At 39.8% G+C, this 23,546-nt stretch overlaps 1 protein-coding gene across 2 annotated transcripts in view; it reads right to left on the bottom strand.

The window, feature by feature from the left end:
* The window catches only part of IDUA (alpha-L-iduronidase), a 46,626-nt gene that overhangs the window by 3,285 nt on the left and 19,795 nt on the right, over positions 1-23,546 (bottom strand). The window contains exons 1-12 of one of the 2 annotated variants that reach the window (XM_069002556.1): positions 15,513-15,599; positions 10,624-10,706; positions 9,712-9,819; positions 8,978-9,073; positions 8,219-8,421; positions 7,631-7,810; positions 5,817-6,033; positions 4,989-5,204; positions 4,240-4,361; positions 2,859-2,984; positions 2,162-2,238; positions 1,304-1,404 (exon numbers count right to left, since the gene is read on the bottom strand). In XM_069002556.1, the coding sequence (XP_068858657.1) occupies positions 1,304-1,404; positions 2,162-2,238; positions 2,859-2,984; positions 4,240-4,361; positions 4,989-5,204; positions 5,817-6,033; positions 7,631-7,810; positions 8,219-8,421; positions 8,978-9,073; positions 9,712-9,819; positions 10,624-10,657 (1,480 nt within the window). In that variant the 5' untranslated portion in view covers positions 10,658-10,706; positions 15,513-15,599. Of the gene's footprint in view, positions 1-1,303; positions 1,405-2,161; positions 2,239-2,858; positions 2,985-4,239; positions 4,362-4,988; positions 5,205-5,816; positions 6,034-7,630; positions 7,811-8,218; positions 8,422-8,977; positions 9,074-9,711; positions 9,820-10,623; positions 10,707-15,512; positions 15,600-23,546 lie in introns of those variants that run through there. The other variant, XM_069002555.1, reaches the window with a different exon arrangement.

Here is a 23,546-nt window from a genome sequence, read left to right as displayed (position 1 = left end):
CCTTTTTTTCTGACTTCCTTTTCTGCCTGAATTGTGCCTTTGGAACAGGTTATGTGGGGACAGGTTCAACAAAGAAGCAGAACAAGAAGTATGCAGGCTGACTGAAAACCGTCTGCTCTACTCAGGAAGCAGCACCATTTACTTTAAAGGTATGTGAGTTGATGTTCTGTGGTTCTGCTGCTTTTTATCCTTGATCCAGTTCAAAGAACTAAAAGATTTCCTTAGCAGAATCTTTGAACCCACAAGCAATATAAATTTGGGGGTATTTTATCTATTTAATTGATTTTTATATGTGTTTTAGTGTTTTTATTCTGGAAGAAAAAGAACGCTAGAAATAATGGGTGAGAAGTTCCTAGCAATAAGGACTACTGAGACATGGTATTTTTTCAAAGCAGTCTTTTTTGTTGTTGTTGGTTTTGAAACAAACAATTAAAACTGGCATATAATATTATAATATAATAATGAATAATAATTTCAAAGATTGGCCATAGCCATGATTTACAGTTTTTGCTTGCCTGTGTAGCCTTTACATTGCAATAATAGCTCTGAACTTTTATTATGCAACCAATGCTGATGTTAAGACTTTCTCAGGGTAATATAAGCCTGTATTTCTGGTAAAAACACTTCTCAATTGCTTTTTAATAGTATCAGTATAAGGCAAAGTTTGTCTGTGTTTCATCCAGCTCTCATCAGTGCTTATTATCAATATTTGTTGGATGGTCATGTTGCTGACTAGACTGCATTTGCTTAAAAAAGAAAAAAAAAAGAAAAGAAAAAGAAGAGAAAAAGAAAAGGGAAAAAACCCCCCAAACCTACAACCAACCACCACCCACCCTCCCCCCCACAGATAAACAAAAAAATACCCAAATAAAACATCACTACCTTCCTTCACTCCGATGTCTTATCTGAGTAAAGTAAAGCATTCTGTTGCAAGGTCTGGTCATAGTTTTTTGTGGGGTTTTTTGTTATCATTTTTGCCTATTTCTACACCAGCTACAGAAGTGCTCCTTAACTTCTCAGGGACCTTGCCAGGCCTGCAGCTGGGTGACAAGTGGCTTTTGTGACAATTACCCATGGCATACTACTAATAATGTCCTCAAGGCTATTTCTCAATCACTGTTCATCCTTGAGAATAAGGCTCTCACTTAGAATATGATCCTAAAGCAAGGGATGTGCTCTTATTTGTGACGGGACTGTTACTAGAAAGTGACCTGCCTTTAGTAGTTACTAAACAATGTTTCACACACTCATGAGTGGCAATATCAACATGAGAGATTACCTAATATGAGTGTTCTTGCCATACCTGGACTGTAGACCCAGAGAGTGAATATTGTGTCTTTGGCATTAATCCGCTGGTACGTTTTTCCATCTGGTGAGAATTCCACTTCAAAGGTCTTTATACATCTAGAAAAGAAAACCAGAGAGGTTTGTAAATACAACTGATAATGTGTTGAACATTCAAATACTAGTCTCAGGGCTATTTCAGCAAGAAGGACAAAAATAATAAATGTTCAGTTGACTCACCCCTACCAAATGTAAGATGGCATGAATTTTCAGTATTAGGAAGAACCAGGGCTCCGATAGCCCGCAGAACACCACCTAGACTGACTTGCTACTTTGGATATATGCAGCACCACAAAATGTCACTCATCTTTCACTCAGACATCAGGGTTATCAAGGATGAAGAATCTAGGGAGACTGGCTTGAAAAGGAGCTAAGTCACTGCCTCCTGAGGCAATCTGGCTGTACACTGGAACACTTTTCAGAGTTCACCTACAGAGGGTTTCCAGGCGAGTCCAGCTTACCAAAGCAAGCAACTGGAGATTTTCTCTTCCAGTTCACATCCCTTACAGAGATGTGCAAGATCCCACTTAGGTATCTGCTGATAATATAACTTTTAACATAAATCTTCCTGCCACTGAATGCTGGTGAACAACAGGCAGATTCCTTTGGTCAGGCAGCAAATTAAGCAGGGCTACTCTTCAAAGTTTCTGCATGCAGGTCCTACAGTTCGTTTTGTCAGACAAACACACTGTATCATGTATCAAAGAGCAGTAATTCATTAATTTGTGAACTTGTTTTACTCTGTAGGGCTTGTGGAAACCTAGGGAGTAATATGTTGGTAACTCATTTGCATCTATTTTTTTTTAAAGCTACTTACTTTGAATTTACACAATCGTCATCCCACAGCACAATGACCTGCCCCTTTGTGAGAGGGATCAAACGAACACCAGTCACCTGTCCAGAGACAGAAGCCCATGTAAGAAAACTGTACAAACCAATCAGCCAGGTCACATTTCTGTGTTCAACCTTCCTTACTAATTATTTGCTTTGATTTTTTTTTCCCATTGAGATCCCAGGTGTAAAAACAAAATTCTTGGCTCTGTAGCTTTTTCTAGCCTATGTCCCCCACTCATCAACCTTGCAGAGGACCTTCAGAGGCTCTGGGTACTACTATGAACATGGGTGAGACTGATGAGCAGATAGATGTCTAATATGGCAGCCATTATTCCATTTTAGCTTTAGCTATCCATTATTAACTGGAGAGCTCTCATCAAGCCTTGTAGCATACCATGTGATTTTAAAAAAGATACTGCAGTTTTCAGTCCTGCAATACTAATTTCCCACCACAGGAACTTCCATTCATCTCAGTGATGGCTCCTATCACTTGCTATGTAGTATTTTCTCTTGAATTATATCTTTGAGAGCCTTCTCATCAAAGGAGAGAAGAATTGTTTATTTACTAATTCCTACATGGTACTTTTAACAAAAACTTAACTCAAATGGTTGTCTTTTAAGATTTAAGGCAGGAAGCAGTTTCTGTTTCAATGTGTCTGATAGCAGAATACAACACATACTTGATCAGGAGCTGATCTGGGTCGTGCACAGATGTGGATAAGAAAGACTGAGGGAATGGGAAGATCTTGCTTCAGTGTCAGGATGCCACCTTCAGGAAATGGGAATGGGCCTGTTGCCAGTGGGTCCTGTGGAGCCAAAGAGTAGCGTTGCGAAAAATCTTTCATTACAGCACTAAAGACCAACTGTCAAATCAGTGTAAAGTGCCTGTGTATTTACTGTGGGACTCTAAATTTCCAGTAGAGTTGATACTGCTAATGCTTACAGGCATCGAACTTCTTCACAATGGGAGACTTAATACTCACCAGTTTTCCAGCTCTTCAGGAAACAGAGGGTTTGTCCATCTCACAAACTGGGTTGATCACAAATGCCCTTAGGCACAATCTGTCACTTCTGGTAACCTCCCCAGTATGTCTTTCAGGCTAGAGGTCCTTACAAACCATGCCCCCATCTCCTCCCAGTGCACAGAGCAAGCTACTGCTAGCTACAACAGCTACAACAGCTACACAGCTGGTCTCTGGGGATGAGGCTGTACCAAATAGCCACAAGCATTTAAAATCTTGCTGCTGCCCTTTTCAAGGAAGAGCTGATGTCTCCTACAGTATCCAAGAGGCCTCAGCAATAGCCAGTTATGGTGACTGGAAAGAGAAGACACAGTACTGTATACCAAAGTAAGAAGGCAAGTAGTGTCTGTGGGCCCTGAAGGGGATAAAGATGACCTCTTTTTTTAACCTGGGAGTCATGCATAGGGGAAACTATGGGAGAGGGAGCTGAAGTGACAGGCTGTTCAAATATGCTCACATACGGTAAGTAATCTCCACATGGCTTTCATCCATAGGGACGAGAGGAGTTCTCAGAGAAGGCTTACTCTTTAATTATCTCTGTGGTGCATTCAGCACTAGTGAGGATGAGGGAAAACTGTAGGTCTCCCTATGAGTCCCTCAGAGTTTTCTGAACTTGCACTGGGTAGTTTCCACTTCAGAGAGGTATTTGTTTTCTATTATTAAGGGGGTTCATTCCAACTCTCTAATGCAGCAATTTGTCCATTCTGTAATATAAACAGGGCCATATGACTTATTTGGGGAGACGGAACAGAAGAAGTCTCAAAGCTCACAGAAGATTCAGGGAGAATCTTCTTTCCCAGGAGCAACTGTGCCTCCTTACTTTATGGGTAGGCCCAGAGCGAAGAGGTTGTATAACACAAACACAAAGGCGTAAGTTGTGTATCATCTGCACTTTTCTGCAGGACTACAAGTGAATTTTTGTGTGTATATGAAAAGTGAATGACTGTGGGCTAAGGAAATTTTGACCACAGACCTTATTTCTCGTCTTTTTCACAAGCACTTTACCCGTACAACACTTCAAGCAAACATATAACCATACCTCAGCATCCCTTATTTGCTGGAACTGTTCTGGAGAAGGAAAGTCAGGGCTTCCTAGGTTTTTCCACTTCAGATAGGGATTGGTTTGGTTGTTATCCATGTAATATGTCACATACACCAGCCCTGAAGGAACACAAACAAAACAAAATAAACTCTTTACTTGGATTTAAAGATTAACAAGAATAAATTCAGCAGGTCTGTACCTGCAGGTGTGTCTTCCTTTTCAAAAGTGATTTCAGAACTTTGGAGCCTGACTTCCACTAGAGAAGTCCCATGGCTAGCACTCTTATGAGGCTCTACAATTTACATTTGCCAAGTTCACGTTTCAAACTATTACTTCCATAACAAGAATTGAAATCCTCTTTTTGCACAGGTGCTGCATGCATTTGTTGGGTAACTGCATCAGCTGTGCAATTGTGTGTTTGCATTGGCTGTCTTGGAGTCATCTCATTAAGGGAATTGCTTGGCAATATCCAAAACTGCTTGGATCAATAGATCAATAGTTTTCCAAAAAGGTAGCATTTGGCAGTTGCCATTAAAGGCAGGGTCAAAGTGTAGGCATTAGGAATTAACCTTTCAAAGAAGAGCATGATTATACCTGAGAAAATCTAGGAGTGCACAAAAGATAAGAGAGCAAGTTAGCAAACTAAATTCACTCTTGCAAGGAAAGGCAACTCAGTAGAAATTTTCCAGCTGTTGTTCTGTCCTAAAGATCACTTAACGTGAGCTGCCTACATGATATTTGTTTACCTCTAAGTTTGGGGAAGTGGGTGGCATTCACTGTGACAGTGCTGATGTTGGATGAAGTCCTGTTATCCTCACTTGAATACATCAGTACAGTAGCCTGCCAGCTGTCTGAGGGCTGTGTCTCACTTGGGGTGTGCACAGATGCCAGCACGCCAACTGTGCTGTTTTGAGCACTTTCATCTCCACTGATCTTCACTTCCGCTAAAATCTGCTCTTCTCCTTTAAAAAATGTAAAATGTGACAACTGTAAGCATCATTGTTAGTCAGTCCTGGATCAGAAGCTGCAGGGTGAAAGCATGCAAGTAGGTTGAGCATAGGTTAAGCTATGTTCTGCCTTATTTTGCCGGTTGCAGCCTTCAGTCAGATTTATTTTACAACAGCAGAGCATGCACATACTACAGCAGTTCTTATGCTTAGCAGTTCAGCTAGCAGCATGCGAACAGGTGACAGTGAATGAGGTTCTTCCTGTAATATGCTGCACAAGTCTTCCAGCAGCAGGGATTTCTTAAAGAGAGTTGCAGCCTGATAGGATGTTACCCCTTGCATCACAAGAGAGAAGTACCAGTAGAACAAAACTGAGTGGTTGGCACACAGAGCGTATAAACAAAGCACTAAATTAAATCAAACAGATAACAGACTCTCAGGAATATTTTATGAGCTATCAATCTCTCTGAGGAAATGAAGTTTCATTTTCTTAATACAGCTAGTGAACAGTGAGTAGGAGAACTCCTGCTTTTATGAACGGTGAGATGGCCGGAACAATCTTTCTTAGGCTGGAAGCTTCTAGGTAGGAGGGGTCATTGATGTGTCTTTAATCAGTGGTTACTATACCTAGCAGTGCCAGCAAGCCCATAGCAGTCAGCACCGGTTTCCGCACCATCTGGACATGAGGCGGTTTTGTATTGTTCATCTGGAAACGTGCTGTCAGAGTCCGCTGTGTGAAATAATGGGGGTAGTAGCTCAAGAAGGCATTGTCATTACTCAGCAACGAGTAGTTGATGGTGTTGTTGGCTTTGGAAATGAGCAGGTTTTGGTGCTGGATGATTACCTGCAAAGTCATAAAGAAATGGACCCTCACCTTGGAGAAAAACCAACAAACACACAGTGCCTGTATTTTTTTTAAATCTTCACAGCATTCTGGAAAGAACTGTCACTCTGCCTTTTAGAAAAGACTGAAGAAAAAACTGTTCATCACAATTCTTAGAAAAACTATACTTTAGGTGATATATTAATCACTGTAAAATCTGAAGTATCTACATAGTTTTGACAGTAATAAGTCTCTGAAATAACTATTACTAGTACTCTCCATAAATAATGAATACATTTCCTTGTCTACAGCACTACAGATGATGCTCCGCTGTCTTGAATACTTAATTAGCAATCAGGATTTACCATCTGAATTAAACCTAAATGGCTCTCCAAATCTGGAGTTACTTTGTACCCACTACACCAGGGTCAGTCAGCTGGTCCTGGGTTCTCTTTCTTAATTAATCATTTTTCCCACTTGGTGCTAACTTGGAATTAATTCACTGGTTGCTGTGCTGCTTTCCTGCAAAACATCACAGTTCCCAAGCTCTCTGTTTATTAGATTGTGCCTGAGTAGCAGAATCAAGCAGAACTTCAGAAGGCTGACAACTGAACAGCCTCACAATTGTGTCCCTGAAGGAGCACAAGGCTTCAACTTCTATACATCCAAGCGTTAATTTTCCACTGGATTTGTCTTTCTTTCCACCTTTATATCACCACATCATTATAAACACTGTTATTTTGTCTTGCAAACTCTCTGTGATGAAGTCAATGACTTGCTGCCTTACAGAAGACTGCTTGTATATGCAGTCTCAGAGATCTGGGAGCCTTTGTCTCCCCAGGAGCAGCTGATAAGATAAATCTTTTTTCTGGGTGACATACATGCTCCTGTGTTTGGGAATTATTCCTTTGCACAGGAGCACTTGGACTCTATGTGCTGTATAAGGTAATGGCTCACAAAGCACCAGGCGTGCCATGGAAATTACTGCTATGCAGGGGAAGAGCTGAGTTTGCTCTGGGGCCAGGGTTCAATTACTGCAGAGGCAGGAATGCTGAGCATTCTCTTCTTCTGCTTTTCTGGTCAACATCAGTAATTATTAGCAGTAATTAATAAGACCATGTGTACAGCCAGTATCCAAAACCAAAGAATGGATCTATGCTGAGAGCTCAAGGGACTTCTTAATTATGCCTGATGTCTCTTGATGAAATAAACTTATGAAGGGGCTGGGAAATTATGTCTCACATACGTGAGTACTGACACCAGAGCAGCAGAATTACATGGAGATGGCATGTGTGGGAGTAATCTTATCAAATGGATCTACCTGGGGGACTGTATACATTCTTCAACTCAGTTCTCTAGCACTTCTCTGACAAGTTCTCAGTTTGGTTTCGGGTTGGATTTTCTTTTTTTAAGGAAAGATGAAAAAAATTAATACAAATTAAATCGAGCTACTAAAACCAGACTATTCAGACTCCCTACTTTATCAGTAGGGAGCGCTCCTTTTTTAGGATCTATTAGTCTGAGTAGCTGCTTAAAAATTAACTGTTAGGTCTACTTTTTCAACTGCATTAACACATCAGGAAATGCTACTGTGCCAAAACTACCAACGAACTGTTACCTTTACAACCATAGCTGCATAGGTCACATCAGCTCTCCAGAGCTGTGGAATGGACCATCCAACCATTGGATCTGCTTCATCATTGTATATGGCAACTGAAGAAAAACTCGGAAACAGCTTCTGAATTTGTTGAACTGCTTCCACTTCTTGTTGCAAGATGTAGAGAGAATTCCCACCTCCCTGCAACAATATTTCATATCTGCTTAGTGGTAGTGAGAAAACAGTGGTAAACATACAGACATAACCCAGAGTCATAACCTGGGTCATCAAGCTGCTGTGAACCAACAATATTAGTATTTTTACCTCATCTACTACAGCATGTGCTGCTTGCATGAGCTCCTCCTAGAATATAAAATGGAACAGAAGTAGAGGAGTTGTTTTCCCCTGGGAATTAGGCAAAGGCAAATTTGCTTTGAGTTGAAGTCTTATAACTAAACATCTTGTAAGTTTTGCAGGAATAGGTAGCCATGCTTCCTGCTATAGGCTGGACACTCATCATGATCATCATCAACTTCATAAATCAGAATAAAATGTAACTTTGATTGAACTGATTGATAAAATGGCTTTAAACTGAAATCTTGGACTAACCTTCCTATGGAGAGAGATGTAATCCAGCCTTACACCAGTCTCCCCTGTGAAGAAGTTGGTCCCATTGTAGCAATGACACAGAAGACTCCAGCATATGGGTGACTTGGGTAAGGGATGGAAGGAATCCCCAGGTCCTCCAAATTTTAGAAGAGGACTGGCTGCTCTTAATCCTTCTGAGCAAGCATCATAATAGTTGAGAAACCCTGAAGTCCAAGCAGATGTATATATCAAAGATGATAACTCAAAACAGAAACTGGATCTAAAACTACAAGGAGATGTTATAACCCTATTACCTGATTTATTGGCAAGACCTCACAAACTGGGTCTACCCTTTCCTATGCACTGACAACACAAGAAAACATCAAAACCTCAGCTGCTTTCACAAGATTCTTCCAAAGATTTTGTATGGATAGGTTCCCAAGGCATGCAACTGTCAATGAAGAGTTTTCCTTATTCCACCCTTCACCCCCTTCCTGCTATTAACTGTACCTTATATCCAAGTTAATAAGCTGCATCTTCTTAGTGTAACTCCTGTTTTGTTTGTCCTGTTCTACTATCCCTGATGCCCAAGCAGGGAATAAAGTGTAGCCAGTAACATGAGCTTAGCAAAACAGATTTGGTGTACCTGTCACATTCCTTATCATGCCCGTCTACCCTACTTCTTTGTCAGTATAACTTACTTCAGTGTGTCACCCTTCTGCTCACCCCACACACCTGCCTCACTTCACCACACTCATAAGTGCTCCCAAACATGCTCACCTTTTACTGTCATAGACACATTGTCAAAGTCGTGGTGGTCTGGTTCATTCCATGTTTCAAAATTCCACTTAGCAACATGCTCCAATCCATACCTATCTGTAGGAGAGGCCTCATTTATCAGTGAGCTGCATATCCAGACAATACTATCAATAAGAGACTTATACAGACAGTTCTATTAGTTAGGGCTGCAGGTGAGGCTCAGCACCCCGAAACACAACTGCTTGATTTCCCTCATTATTTTTAACAATGAGGGAAATGTGATTTGGGAGTTTCAAAATGATCTCTCATTTTTGATGAAATGCAGGAATACTTGAAAAAGATGGAAAGTGAGAGGGAGATGACTTACAGCTTTGTGATTAGGGCACCTACCCTTAATTCAGATTGGGTCTTCTGCCTTGTTAGAAATATTTGAAGCTGGCATGCGAGAAGTATTCAGGTTGTCATGCTCCAGTGAAAGCTGGTGGTTTACAACCACAACAATGTAACAACGTTAAAAGTCCTTTGAGGCAGGCCAAATGCGCTACCCAGAACACTCTACTCATTCTGGATGTCAGCCATGGATCAGTAAAAAGAGGGACTATTATCCCATGGTTTCCATGGTCTGTTCTGGCATGGTCTTTTTCTGGTTTTGTGTTGAAATCCAGGGTCTTGAAATTGATCAGAATACACAGAACTTTTTCAAGTAGCTAGAAGGATTACAACAGAATACATAACAAGTTATTTTTTTAACTTACCTATGTATCTCCTGGCCAGAGCCGTAATTAAGTTTCTCCACTGTACTACATGTTCTTTATCTTCAAAATCTAAAAAGTATCCTGATGGATTCCCCATCAGTTCAAATCCTAAAAAAGACATAAGAAATTGGTCTCCTTTTTTTGTGAATGCTATCTCGTTTTGATTAATGAAGGGGTTATCACATCATCTGAAACAAACTTGTTAATGAAGAAGCATCATTAAATGGGCTCTCTTTCCTGTTTTCACATGTTCCCACCAGAAATATTTCAGATTTGATGTTGTTTACTTGTCACTTGTCAGTGACTATAGCAATCAAAAATAGTAATTGCTAACATAAATGCAAGGCTCAGAGGAAACTGAAAACAGCTGATGTTTGCATAAATTTACAGGAAGTTATACCTTGAGTATCTGCTTCTCTGCCCCCTTTAGGTACATGTCAATGAGTACAAAGTCTTCTCCTCTTCAAGACATCTAATTTACAAGTCCATCCATCTGAAACTACCTTCAAACGCAGTGTAAAACCATTTGTGTTGTTTTAATTGCTATAATATCATTTTGCTCACACTGTTTTTCATGGACATGATGTAAGGCCAAGTAGGTAAATAATGAATTTTTATCAAAACCAGCTTTGGAAAAGCTCTCTAAGAATATTCTAATGATTGTACAGTATGGGCAAAGAGATATACTAAGCTGTGGAGGCAGTGTAAAACGCAGTGTAAAACCATTTGTGTTGTTTTAATTGCTATAATATCATTTTGCTCACACTGTTTTTCATGGACATGATGTAAGGCCAAGTAGGTAAATAATGAATTTTTATCAAAACCAGCTTTGGAAAAGCTCTCTAAGAATATTCTAATGATTGTACAGTATGGGCAAACAGATATACTAAGCTGTGGAGGCTGTGCCCTTACCTGGAATCAGCTTATTTTCCCACAGGCGATCCATAAGGTTATCCAAGGCAGTAAAATCGTAGTAAAGTTTGCCATTCACCACTCTGAAGAGCAAAGAAATAAAAATTACAAATGCAAATATTATAGCAGAGCTAGGACTTGATTAGTAGATAATGAGTCAGATGGCTTCCTTCTCAAAATTTATATGTGACTTGGGTTCTTGGAATTGTACACAAATTTCCTTCCTCTAAAGTAACAAGTGTTCACCATAAGCAAGTCATGTCTCTTGACCAATCCATGCCCTCTTCCCACTTCAGCAGCAATAGAAGCAATATAATGGATTTGCTTGCTGAATTCTGATTTTTTTAACAGAACATTAAGATTTCTAACTCTTTGCTGAAGTAAAATTTACATACATTTTCTTTTTTTGGTTAAGCTGTTTTTTCAATTTCCATTGACTTACCCACTACTAGGCCAGCTCTTTCCACATTGCCCCATATGCAGTCTTTCTCAATGTACTCCTAATTTGCAATATGTAATATAGATTTCTTAGTAGCACTTCTTATGGATTTAGGTCCAGCTGAAAAATAACTTCGTATTTTTCAAAAAATGCTGAATTTATGTACACAATGTCTGTAATTTTTACTTCATTGCAAGCATTTGCTTAGTATTTCTCCTGTACTCCCAAGAACTCAGGCTGCTAATCTTTTACCCAGCTTTAAATAAATGCATTCAAAGACTTAGCAGCCCTATGATGCATCCCTTTGTGTCAGGGAATCTTGCAGGAACACAGGTACCAAAATTTGGACATGCACATGCATGGGAACACAGAATTCTTTTATCTAGGGGATGAAAAATGGCATTTGCAATTTATATGTGATATACTAGAAGATTTACTTTAAATTCCTGAAAGGCTTTCTTGCCTGGTAAACACTAGAAACAAATACAAAGTACTATGTGGGTCAGTTTCCCGTAACTTCTGAACTTATGGCCTGATTTAACTGAAATATGAAAGGGCTGCAGAATTTTTGCCAGTATGAAGTGCCAAATAGGAATTAACAATGAACTTCTGTTGAGAATATTCTGTTAGTGTGACTTACTGCTCAAGTAAGGGCAGTGGCCCAAGCAACAGCCTTGGCCTGGTGGGCAAATTCTGGCCTCAGTATGACCTGACCAAAAGACTTTTTAAGCACCCTTGACTTAAGTCCAGCCGCAGTCACACAGCAGCGCTGAGCAGAGTCTTGGCAACCCCTCTCAAAGCTGATTTCTCTAGCCATGCCAGGGCACTACAACGAATTTTTCTGGTACAGTGCAGCCTGACCACTTCTCCTGAAATCTTGCCTGCTCTTTCCTAGGCACTTTGCCTTTGCTTGGATGGAAAGCTGTACAAGTGAACTACTGATGCAATTCCCTCAGTATGATAGAAGGGGGAGAGACAATTACAATTCTTGCAACTGAGCAGTGTTAGCACAGCATGACAAGCACACAGGATTTTACATGAGAATGGAGCCATCAACAGAGGTCTTAAATCAATGCTGGACTCTGTGCTGAGTCACAACTTGCTTCTTTCTGTGCCTCCCCAGGCACTTCTGAGCCTCTTTGATGGAGGCTCTTCCTCTGTGCTTTCTTGTCAAGAAAAAGTTTTAGTGAAAAAACTGTAACAGCAGTTCCAAATTCTCAGAGAATTAAAAAAGGCTGACAGAATTGCCTAGTGCATAAATAAGGGAACTGTGGAATCTGAAGAAGACAAATCTCTGACCAGGGTCTAGAACAGAAAGACAAGGCAGGCAAAGTGTAACATAGGCCATAGCCACTGTGCCAGCTCCACGTTACTGTAACTAAGCACACAGTCTTAGCCCCAGCCTGGTCACACTCTTTTACCAAAGATTTGAAGCAGGCTTTTTATTTTTAAAGTATATCCTACTACCATGACAGAAATTGTCATGTATGCAGACACCGATAGGCTTAAGAGTTCCTGCCCAAGTCAAATGGTGCAGCTGTAAAAGAAGCAAATAGCAGAAAGAAATTTATTTGCTTTAATATACTTCGAAGTATTTTAAAAGTCACTGTTGAACTAAAGAACAGCCATTTAGAACCAGGGTTTTTTTGCTTAGACAAAGGTTTTTTTAAAAAAAGTCCTATTCCAAAGTTCAAAGACAAGTTTCAGGTTTTTTTGCAAAAACTAGTTCTGCTCCCTCGGATCCATTAACTATTTCCAGTTGTACCCTGTGTTCTATTGAAATATTTGCTTACATGCACACTTACAGTCAGTGTGTGTAAGAATGATTAACTACACTGTCTTGTAAAAAGTTAATAATGCCATTTAGATAAAAGCAAAGGAACTAGGGTCTTCCTGACTTCAGTCTAAGGTCTACACAGTATTATGTGAAAATACATGCATAAATAAAACCTTCTATTTGATGCCTGTACACTTAGAGTCCCAGCACATTTATATTTTTCCTACTGCATCAATTAAGTAACATATTTAAAACAGAGTGCCATTGCCAACCATGACTGAGTGATGGTACATGAGATCTTGTTGTGTTATGTGTGTAGGTGTAGAGGTACTTCTTATGTTCTTTGGCTGATCCTTATAAGAATCTCTTCTTCCTTCCAAGTGGACCAAACAATATGCTCCCATTAATAAAATGATTACTTGACTGACAGGATTGACACTTCCTCAGATTTTGATCTTATCCTTACCCCATACTACATTTCTGGTGTGAGACTGATGCATTTTTTTACAGCATATACAGTACTGCTAGAACTTGTGTTGCATGGTTGCCTGCCATGTAGTGACTGGAAGCCATGCTGACTGTTGCACCTGAGGCACAGAAACTGGTACTATTAACAAACATTCTGCATGGAGAAGATTGGTTCAACTGCCAGGCCCCTGCTAGGAGTGCTCTAAGACAATTTTAGGACACTGAAAGCCAGATCGAAACTGTTACAGGCATGTGACAAGGTAAATCCACGGCCCAGGAAAAATCCACATGACATTGCCAAAGTTGTTCAAAACATCGTTCTACATCTAACCTGTTGGTGCAACATCATGTACCTATGATTGGGCTCTTGGTTGCAAGCTCACAGAATTTTACAGTCATTTTTTTGCCTGCTCCTCTTCCAATCTTTCTGTCATGGCTTCTAGACACCACTGCCTTCATTTATAAACACCCAGAAAATTATGTACTCATCATTTCATTTGAGTGCTTGCAAGACTGAGATTGTTCATTGTTTGCTGTTGGGTATTTTGAATGCCAAGCAGCAATCGCTGTCCTGTCTGTGCCCAGCTTTCAACTGTTCCTCAGCTGGGATTTTTCTGGGAGACTTGTCATATAGACCTTCTTCATCTTCAGTCATTATCAACAACTACACTAAAGCACATTTACTGGCATCCTGGCACCAAGGCCCACAGAAGCACTAGGCTTGAGGCTGCTACACTCCAGAAGCTGTTGCCTGCTGGTGAGGTATCTTCCCAGTCTGTGTCATGGTCTCAGTTCCAGACCCATGTGCTGCCACTTGGGAGCAACGATCACGCTGTGAATATGAAGAGCCGTGATGAGTACAGAGGGGTGTCTGCTGATCGTCACAAAATCTGTTTGCTCCCTTCCTTGCAAAAGCTTGCTTTGTGGGTAATCCTTTACTCAATCAAAGGTTACAGGCCCATCTTAATGGCTTTCCATTGCCTCCTATAACTGAAGTAAAGTAGGCAGGGAAATTCTTTTCAGGTGCATAGGTAGCACTAGACAGCTTGCCAAAGTGTTGTAAGATACTCATGTTGTGCTTCTTATCCATGCCAGTTTCAGCCTACTCCCATTCAGAAACTTAATCTGTTGGGAGGGCAGAGGTAAGATAGCTTTAGCTGTCAACACCTTGCATCACAGCCAGATCTGCTCCAGTTAGCACAACTGCAGATACTACTACTTAGCCTACAACTATTGCTTCCCTCCCATGCCCATCTGTTGTTTCTCTTCTGCCCTGGGTTGATCCTGTCCAGGAATATAGTTGCATATCCTGGCAAACAAGTGCACACACAGACATTGGACCAAATATCTTATCTACAGAGAAGAGAGAACAAAAAACACAGGCAGAGAGTGTTTCCTTTCCAGGTGATCTTCAGTCAAGTACTGAATATCCGATAACACGTCAAGCTAACTTTATCAGACTTTATTGTAATGTACTGAACTAAATCTCCTGGGATAGGAAGTCTTGTGCCTGACCCCTGTCACAGCCCATTTAGGAACTCAAATGTACCATGCAGGGTAACCATCAACAGAGACCCTCTGTTGAAGAGAGCCTAGAATTAAGATGATTGGGAAACACCAATATACTGGAATAGTACTCATCCTCATCCTGACATTCTCACTCAGCTGGTGTGGTCTCCCTTTTGTATTTCTGTTGAACACAGTTACCATGCACACCAAAAGCTGACATAATCTGGATTGCACTCATCAGTATCTGACAACAGCCTCTCTTCCAGCAGACTGGCCATAGAGGCTGGCTAACACCACTCCCATGGCAGCAGAGCCTGCATACATCCTCATTGGGAACTTCTACTTGGAAAGACTGCCCACCTAGTTGCAAAAGTAGCCAAGAAGCAGGGACAAAAAACTGGCACAAGATGTTAGCAGAGGAGAGATGCAACTCACACCAGTGAAATTTTTCAGCAGGCTATTGGCCAACCTCACACTTGGAAGGTAGACTCCATGAGGGAAGCCACCTAAAAAAGACCCTTCTCCATTGAAAGTTTTCTGTGTTAATCCTAGAGAAGCAACAGTGTTGTCCAAGACACTACCCCGCTATAGCAGTATCTAGTATCTCTGCTAATGATATTACAGCAGAGATACTATATTGATCACGTATGTATCATACTATTATATATCATACTATGTAATGATCATATTACGTACCACTATTCATTTGATAAAGATGCTTAGCCATGGGCCAGACCATCTTTGCCTGCTCTTGTAAGGCGGTTCCTGCAATCATACACTCTCTTGTCCATGGTGTCCAAGTCCAGGATGTGGATCAATGGTAACACCGTCACCGTTGCTCTTGATGAGTGTAAATAAGCATGATAATTGAATTCACCCGCTCAAAACTATTTTCACTGAAGTGAAAATAGTTCTTGAAGTAAGTGACTATCAAGAGCATCTGTAGGTACAGCATCCCAAGGAATTGCTTACCACCTTTCTGGAATGCATGATGACCTTTTAGGGATCATAAAGCTCCAGAACACACACAAGTATCCATCTATCCTGGAAAGGAGTTCAGTGTCCAAAGTCAAGGTCTTCACTGAAAACAAACAACAATAAGCTTGCAAATGTTCCCACGGTAACTGTTGGGGGAACAAACAATAATAATAATCTGTGCCATTTCAAATTCTTGCTGCTACCAGGTCCTCCAGAAGGAATGGTCTTCAGAAGTATCTGCCTTGTTTTTTAGCCAGAACAGGCTGTTAAATGTTAAACGTAAGCTTAGAGCAGAGAATCTACAAGATGAAGGTCAAAAGCTCTGGACAGAAAATGTCAGCAAGTTTATTTTTTCCAGAAGGGAAACTTATTGCCCTCTAAGTGTCTCTTACAACACAAAAGGATCACACCTCCTTGGTTTTTCTAATTACTTTTGCCGCTATGATGAATGAAATGAAGCCAATTTAAAGTTCAGGTTTTTACAAAGACTTTGTTTGCTCCAAACCCACCAACTATCTTCACAAGCTTCTTGTTCTGCTGAGTACTTAAAAAAACCTCTGGACCTTAAAAGCAGATCCTAAGGGACTGTGAGCACTATTGAAATGATACCTCAGAGTATATGAAGGGCAGAATAGCCCTCATTAGCATTCACCTTTCCAGAGGCTGAATTCTCAGCAGTTCTCTCCAGGTCTCTTCAGTGTCAACCAAAAATCCTACTAGTCTGGTACTTTAGGTTTAAGTACAAGATCATTAATAAGTAACTGAGAAATCGGTAGGCTCCTGGGTTATTAATAAACAACACTTGCCCCTCCTGAATTGAGTGGAAGCTAACGATATAGTACTCACTCACACTAGAGCTGCTTCTACCATGTTCTTGCTCCACTCGCTCTCACTTCCTATGATCATTACAGGTAAAGTAAATTGGCTCCTGTTCATGAAATCCCCATATTCCAAAATAACCATGATAACTTGATATTTTTCAGGTTGACGAACACTGATTCTTCCTCGCTGGTGGTTCCCAAGCAAAACACAGCCTGTGTTTTTCACACATGCTTTGCACACCAAAAACCCTAATTCAGAGGCTTTTTCAAAGGCCAAAGACTACCTCACCCACACTAAATAACTTGTATATTTTATCACTTCTGTGTCTATTTATTAGCATTAATATTTTTCTGCATTTGTTTCTCTGCTCTATCATTTGTGCAAGCAGGGTTAGAAAATCTGCTTGCTTTACAATTATGGCACAGCTTCTGCACAGAAGCACAACGCTGAGGACTTCAGTCTGTGCTGGCCCACACTTCGCATAATTCACTCACTCTATAGCAGGAATGAGTCAGCCCAGCAGTAATGGGAGGATGCATTACAAAACCACAGAGCTAGGCAGCATCCAGCCTTTGCTGATGTCACAGCTTGTCACAGTTAATCCGTCCACACAACCAACCAGCGTGGTACATGCGCAAAAAGAAGGATGGGTATGAATCTCTGTGACTTAGGAATAAACTGCTTCAAAAATGAAGAATACATCAGCTGTTATTTACGGGAAATCACTGCCTCTTCCAAAAGCCAGCCAAGAGGCTGTGCATTCAGCGGAATCTTTTTTCTTTTTTTAAAACATAAAAATAGAATTTACTTTGATCTATACAGCATCTTAATACGCTTCTTTGCTCTTTGAAATCAGCATTATCTGAGCTTCACCCTGCAAAGCAACTCACAAAATCCTTGCTGTGATCTGGCTGAAATTCACAGGCACAGAAGTGCAAGCAAACAATGGATGTTTTCAAGCCAATGCTAATCACAGCCTATGATTTTCCATTTCTTACTCAGCCTGCTTTTGTGAGCATAGTCTCAGTCCTTCTTTCAGCAATGAGCGTGCTGTGTGTGGGGGGAAGAGAGAGGCAGACAAAGCACCAACAGCTTCCTGTGTCGAGGTGAGTTAACCTCGGAAAATATTGTTAGACTGTTGCATCTCGTCTCCCCCCACACCCCTCTTCCCCTTTAAAACAAATTCCAGATGTAAAAGCGGAAACAGGCTGTAGAAGCAATTTAGGCAAAGGCATATGCTATTTTAGTATCTGACCTCTCTAGACATAGCCAATCAGATCACCTAAGCATGGATAATTCAGTGTTGTGAGACCCTGCGATCCCTTGTTGAGGTTTGTCATGTTCACATTCATTTGCAAAGGGAACAATTAAATAATAAGGTGAAACAGCAGAAAATGCTTTTTAGCTGATTCTTCGCTACAAATTTAAAGGCTTTGCAAGTGACTGAAAGATAGGTTCAGTCACTGTATGTGAGCTGGACTGCTAGAGGACACCTTTATGACTGAGTTTGATGGATGAAACTGATGTCCTTCTGCCTAACACTCGGCTACAAGTAACTTGGCTACAAGTAAAACGTTCATTGTGGTTTGATACTGCCCTTGATGATGGAACTCCAAATAATGTCACCTAAAAGCAAAAGTTTTGAAATGAGGTGACAGGGAGACTAAATCAATAATGAAGATTAAAGATGCAGAAGGAAGAGAAAATGTGACCAAATGCTAAAACTAGCTTACTTCAAGCACATAACACCTTTTGGCATTGCCTGAGAAAGTTGTAACTGAACTTTTCTTTCCCAGCAGTGACAGAACAGTTCTCTGTATGCATCCAGCATTCTAACTCAAGCACACACAATACTGCACCTCCTGTAATGAGCCTCCTTGGTACATATCTGGACTTAGACTTACTGTTTTCATTTCACGGTTCTGGTATTATCACTCCTTCATGTTCACATTTTTATTTGCTGTTTATGCTCCATCTATTCTTTTGCCTGCTAGCTGTACAAGGAAATACAGTCCAAAAGTATGTGAGTCCAGCTATGTCGTGGAACACAGCTTATTTACTGTTGTGTAAATCATAACACTGAGAGAGAACAATTCCCCTCCCTGGTGCCAAATATGCAACAGGAACCAAATTCAGCAATGCTTTAATTAATGTGCTCTTGCAAGCAGTTTGGTTGCTCATGGACATACTGTAAATGGACCTGAAATTCTGCATTAATGCACAATGTGCTACTTTTACCAGATACTTTAATTTTTTCCATCTCATGTTCTCAAAACTTGTTTCCACCTATCAAGATGTGTACTAAGGAGCATGTGATGGATGAACCAACAAACAGCCTAAGAAAACAAAAACATGGAGCTAAATACTGAAAGTGTGAAGATTTGCAGCTAGATTTCTCAGCTGATGTACTTCTCTTATATCTAAAATACAAACAGCACATGGTGTCTGGTGAAGTCCAGCAGCTGCTGGGTCTACTTGCATATTAGATGTAGTTTCAGGTGTGTCTTTCTGTATCAATCCTTGATTGTCCACAGGCAACTTTAAGTCTAACTTGACTATGTCACTTACTTGCAAAATGATACTGAGTTTATTTTCTAATTTACTGGTATTTAATAACTTCTGATGGTGAAAAGGCATGATGAATATGTCATCCATGTCTTGCTCTTAATCCTGAAGAATTTTTTGATGAGTGGTTTCTGAGTACTTCAGAACTGATAAATGACCACTATAAGCTAATCTGGAAAGAGCAGCTTTTTAAATGGCATGCCAGTGTCTGCTATTCACTTTTGAACATAAAACCTCTTACAATTAAGGAGATAAAACTAGCCAGTTGCATTTATAGAGAGTTTTCTATGAGATGCAAACCTACAGGTGTCTACAAACTGAGATCTGATAATTCTATTTTGAACCTAGGTTTGGCATTACAATTTAGACTAGTGGTGTATTATTAAATATAGTAGTGATAGGTCTTCCATTCATAGTCTTCATGTTCATATGCTACCTTTTTTCCTTCATTCTTCCCCCATCCTAAAAAACTTCCATTAATAAGAAAAATATCTCCCTTTCAATATAAAGATGCATTACATTCTGTGTTGATGAAACATGAAAATTTACTTCACAATGTAGTAAGAAATAATCTGTTTTCTTTGCACCCAGAAATGGGTTTTCAATATCCAGTTAAGATTACACAAAATTTCAAGGAATGGGTGAACAAGCTTCAGAATTCCAGCAAGACTATCCTTGCTACATTAAATTTGCCTCTAAGATATATAAATATCAGTAGTAACATTCATCTTCACCAATAAGCAGGCTTCGGTTCTACAGTTCTGGCTGTCTGGGGATGAAACAACAGGCAGTTTTCTCTACAAGGCAGGAAAGCTCAGACATTTTACACTCAATGCCAGTTGACATACGTAAATTCTTCCTATATATAAGATTTATCAGCTAGACCCCCTTCATGATTTATTTTAATAAAAATCCTTTTTCAAAGGACAAATCTCAAGTCACATGCTAAGTGTAAGGACAGTTCCACACACTTCCTGCCCTAATCTTATCTAACACAATAAGAGTATTTTTTCATCTAATTGAAGTAAGTATACAAAACCCCTGAAACTGTTAAAAAGCTAAGTCAGTACTGCAATTCTATTTGAACTCCACACAGTCCAACCAGTTCTATTAAAGCAAAATAGCAGAGAGAGTAAGAAGTCAGAGATTACCAGCTAATGTAATGACTTAAAGTTTATCTTTTACCTGTGATTACACTCTACAGGACAAAGATTTTTCCAGTGCTACTGCTTATTTATATTATCTCACTGCAAACATTATTAGAGTGATACCCAATTGGAAAGGCCCACACAATTTCTAATCTATTCTTACAGAAAGCTGTGCTCCTGAGGTACTGTGCTACTGGGTGCTGATCCAAAAACTATTGTGGAACTACTGCAGCTACTTTGTGCCTTTGGTAAGTACTAATCCATTGGTTCTGTGTTTGCAGTGGGAAATGGAAAGGCGCCTGCATGCTGAGTGACAGCCTTCCTCAGTTTTGAGTATACAAATCTGCACTGAATCTTGTAGATCTCAGTTTCTCCTACAACAGGAACTACAGATTTTTTTCATTTAAAAAAATCAGCAACATGACTCTCTGCATACATTTTCAGCTGCACTGGACACTTGCTACAGCTAGAGAAGGAATGTGGGGTGCAGTGCATAGTGGATTGGAAGGGGGTGGATGTTTACCTTCAGTGCGCCCATCTTTCCAATTAAATTGCAACCAAATGTGTGCTTTTTAGGCACATCACCTGGTCGCTATGATAGAAAGGTAAACTACAGAGAAATTGAGGCTTGAGGGCATTTTAAACAATGCAGGCATTAGGCTTAAGAGTTTTTTTTAATTCACTGAATTTATGAACTTCAAACACTTGCATAGAAGGAAGAACATGGCTATTACATTTGGACTTTGTACTTTTGAAGATTTGATATTATTGACTGTGGCCCAGTAAACAGAGATTTTTAACTATGATTCTGTGATTCTAAGATTAACTGTCCCTATGTGACTAATTTAGCACTATTTTTTTAAAGTACATAGTTAGGTTACCAAATATGAATTGTGCATAGCAATGCCATGATTTTTTCTGAAATAATCTGAAATCCTCAAGTAAATGTGTCAACAAAGTCAAATATATTTTATGTCTTTAAAGCATTTATTTCAAAAATACCTCTGTTCAATTCTGCTTTTAACCTTTTACAGTTTTTTAACCAGTTAAGGGTATGCATCTGTTCATAAAGATAAATCATCTGTAAACTCAGAATTACTGGTCAATGATCATCATTCTTTTCTACTGTAGTTCCTATTCTTAGCAACAGGTGTTTCATTGTAGTACCTCTATTGGTTATTTTGGCCAGTTACGACTGTTTCACAACTCAGCAGCTGACAAGGAAAGACAACACTTTTAGAACTGAGTCTTTTTTGTTAGTGTCAATGGAATTCAACCAGGATGCCAGGACCCGCCCACTCAGAATTATTGCTGGACTGAAGCCTTGATGAATGACTTCATGTAATGGAGTGTGAACTCTCATCTCCATAATCCACTGATGAACCTTCTGCTGTCAGTATTTTTGTAGGTTAAGTAATACTTTTTCATCATAAAACACAGTTTTGTCAAAATGATAAAATTTTCAAAATTCCTAGAGACAGAATGAGATTGCTTCATTTTGTCACTTTTTTCCATGTGGAACTGTCCTGTCCAAAGACATTTAGCCTCACTTGTACTGTGCTGTACCTAAAAAATTGTTCAAAATTATTATTTTAAGTTTCTTTCTTTAGATTTCAAAAAGTGTTATTTTTAGGCTAGCTTGAGGCAAAACAAAGTTACAACCATATATGGAAAGGGTCAAGTGATAATGATACAGTAATATCCTCCTTTCTCTTAGGAGCCTGATATTGGGAAAAGTGCTGTTGGAGAGAAACGCAGAGAGGTCTTTGTCAAAAAAATGTTAAGTTGGGCAAACCCCAATTTAACCCCAATGAAAACCCCATTGAAAACCCCAATGAAAATTCCAAGACTGCAAATACCAGAACTCAGAGAGTTTCCAAATATTTAATGCATTGTGAAGGAAAACAGAGTGGGGAAGCTTACTTTAGTACTGACGCAGATGGCACACGCATTTTAGGAGGTCGCTAGACAAGATAACTCTTGTTTCTAACAATTAGATAATAAAATGGATGAAAGGATGAATTTGAGAGACTAAAGTCATTTTATTTTTAATGAAGAAATACTGCAAGGCTAAAATTAAATTAACAGGAGCAGTGAAGTCTTCTATTCTGGAGAGCACAAGACCAAAGAAACACACCATCTTTCTGACCGGTGTGCAAAATTTGTTATGCAGTAAGGCATCCCCTTTCTTCTAAGAGCTACTTTAGCAAAGGGAAAGGGATACGAGTGGTTGACAAGGCTTTCCATAATAAAGAAGCAAGAAATGGGATTTTAGTAAGACTGAAATTACCCTCTTTAGATTTTGGGTTTAGAACATCACAGCTATTATCACCAAGTCTAAGTTCCTGGTAACAGCCAGTAGTTTTAAGAATCTGTGACCAGTTTAACATCACAGAAGTCAGATGTGAGATGCTTCCCTTTCTATTCCATCCTCACCTAAGTTTTGACTTTTCATTTACATAATTTTTATGTTTCCTTCTTACTTTTAAAGAGCAGCAAAAAACTTTTTGCACTGGGATAAAAGACAATGTTGGAACCTGGCTCTCTCTAGTTGTGCTTGTGCACTGCACCCCCCTGCACCTCTCTGCAAGCCAGCAACATAGTCTTTTTGTGGCCTTGCAACTCCCATCTCAGATTCTTACTGCATGCCTGCTCATGCTCTTCCTTGGCTGAGAAATAGACACATCTCCTCATCCCTTAGCTCATAGGCCAGCTGAATACATTCCTGTAAGTCATGGCCTTGTGCCCAACCTGTTATCTTCACTGCTTAGTAACCATTAAACATTACCTATCACCTTTGTCAAGAGGAGGAGATAGATGTTTATTTGTCATTTGGATAGGTCTGCACTTATACAAAGATCTAAGATAACTGAGAGGGAACTTGGTCATTTATATACTTCAAAAGAATGAAGTAGACTTTCAACAGAAAAGTCTATCTTTGTCCTGCTGGTCTGCCTACATTTTACAGTCTTTGGTTTACGCAGAAGCAACAAATCTTGTGATCTGAATGTGCTGGCATGTAGGAACAGAACTCTGACCTCCAGCCATCCCATCCTATGCACTGAGCAGAACAGTACTTATTCCAGCCTGCAAAGTGCACAAATCTCAAGCAAGACGGAAATTCTATTCACACACCTTGAATATGTAAAATCAAAACCTAATGCTACATGAGGATGCATAAACCAGATCAAATCTCAGATGAAAAGTAGCTTCAAAG

The sequence above is a fragment of the Aphelocoma coerulescens genome (genome assembly GCF_041296385.1).
Source record: "Aphelocoma coerulescens isolate FSJ_1873_10779 chromosome Z unlocalized genomic scaffold, UR_Acoe_1.0 ChrZ, whole genome shotgun sequence".
Lineage (NCBI taxonomy): Eukaryota > Metazoa > Chordata > Aves > Passeriformes > Corvidae > Aphelocoma > Aphelocoma coerulescens.
Note: the sequence above shows the minus strand (reverse complement) of the source record. Positions and strands in the feature narration are given on the sequence as shown.